Source organism: Gavialis gangeticus, unplaced genomic scaffold, assembly GCF_001723915.1.
Source record: "Gavialis gangeticus isolate Ggan-Ray unplaced genomic scaffold, GavGan_comp1, whole genome shotgun sequence".
NCBI classification, from domain to species: Eukaryota; Metazoa; Chordata; order Crocodylia; family Gavialidae; genus Gavialis; species Gavialis gangeticus.
This window is the reverse complement of record NW_017728995.1, coordinates 31,336,443-31,338,134: the sequence shown is the minus strand read 5'-3', so window position 1 is coordinate 31,338,134 and position 1,692 is coordinate 31,336,443. Positions and strand designations below refer to the sequence as shown.

Genomic DNA, 1,692 nt, shown 5'->3' with positions numbered 1-1,692 from the left:
GACTGCATTAGAGATTGTAGTAACCATGACCACGCAACTACTCAGAATGCCAACTTTTAATACAGCATGGTGATGCTTACTGTGCTCTAAATAAAACGTGCAAAGTGTCCCACGCAGCACGACCTGTGCTAAGCCTGGAAATTGGCTGCTGCCTTGCTTAAGAGGCAAGATTCTTGATTCTCACTGGAAATTTTAAGAATATATGATGGTAGAAACAAAACCCTTTTGCCTCTCAAGACTATCCCTCTATCCCTTAGCCTTGCTCTCCACTCCTCTAGCAGCTCCAACCACCATCACCAAGTCCACACCTTCAAGGAACTTCCAGTGTATGAAGCCCCTCATTGAGCTGAAAGGGTTCTTCCTGTTTCCCTTCAAACCCGCTTCTCTGTGATGCCTGTTAGAAATCAGCCAAATAATGGCAACCAGATAATCCATCTAGGGTAAGTGTTCAGTGCTGGTCTAACCCTCCTCCTGAAGTCAAGGGATTTTTACCATTTACTAACCAGGGAAAGAATCACAGCCATGTGGGGTACTTTTGAAAATTCTGCCTTTATTTGGGCACAGGACACAATTATACCAGCATGGCCAAGAACAGACAGGGAAGAAACTCCTACATGGGTGTAACTTTCTAGCATCCAATGCAGGATTACATGTGAAGAAGAAAAGCAGTAGAAACACCTTGGTGTTACGTATCATGTGTCCATGGTTATCCCAGGGTAAGTTTGTTCAGTGCAAGTCTCCCAATGCTTGAAGAAGGGTGTTTGTGCATGAAAGCTTGCAAAGAGCAATGTTTTCAACTATTTAGTTGGTCTAATAAAATATATCACATCTGCCCAAAGAACCTTGCCTGCCTTCAGTGCAAACGGGCTCTCATGTGTTTCTTGCTACCTATTGCAGTGCTGCCTATTGTGGCAGCTACAGTATAACTAGGATAACTGGTTTTCATGTCTACTCTGGACTCAGTGGATAAAGCAAACTAAATTACCTCAGTAATTAGGTGTTGCATGTCCAGATCTTATTCTTTGTATGCTGACTGGTTTTGTGAAAATCTATGCCCTTTGACAGAGGGACCCTATCAATATTGTGCAGCGCCACATGAGATCCAGATTCCCTGAAGAGCACCTCACCAGGCCCAGAATGTCGATATTAAAATCAAGCCTCAGCTGAACAGGATGAGGCATTTCCATTGTGTCCCCTCACCCAAAAGTGACCGAGTAAAATCAAAGCAAGAAGGAAAAATAAGAGGAAGACAAAACAGAGGCACATACATGGATGATTTCAGTCCTGCCCTCATACGATCTTGGAAGGATATATCCGAGAATAGAAAGCTGATCGAGGCAGTCTTCCAGCAGAGCAGACAGCTGCAGAATCTCCAGAGGAGAGAACCTATCCACCTCCGTAGTCGCCTCATCCTTGCTAAGAGCACGTGGCAGTGAAAAAGAGAGAGCCTGGAGTTAGCAATAGTTGGAGAGAAACTAGGTACTGTGACAGCTTTCTCCACAACCTTTCATATCCTTCTGTAACTTGTTTATAGCCCCCTCCAAACACTTCACCTGGGTCACAGCCTTCCACCATGATGGGAACCCAGTGGTTGTCCTTAACTTTCATAGGACAAGTTGATCACAGCTGCCTTCATCTTGCATGGGCAGACTTGAGCACCAGTGTGCAGTGCTCTGGATGGTGGCAAGTGGC

At 45.0% G+C, this 1,692-nt stretch overlaps 1 protein-coding gene across 1 annotated transcript in view; it reads right to left on the bottom strand.

The window, feature by feature from the left end:
* Window positions 1–1,692, bottom strand: part of IQCG (IQ motif containing G) — a 34,502-nt gene that overhangs the window by 32,565 nt on the left and 245 nt on the right. The window contains exon 2 of the mRNA XM_019503054.1: window positions 1,269–1,448. Within this exon, the coding sequence (XP_019358599.1) occupies window positions 1,269–1,448 (180 nt within the window). The remainder of the gene's footprint in view (window positions 1–1,268; window positions 1,449–1,692) is intronic.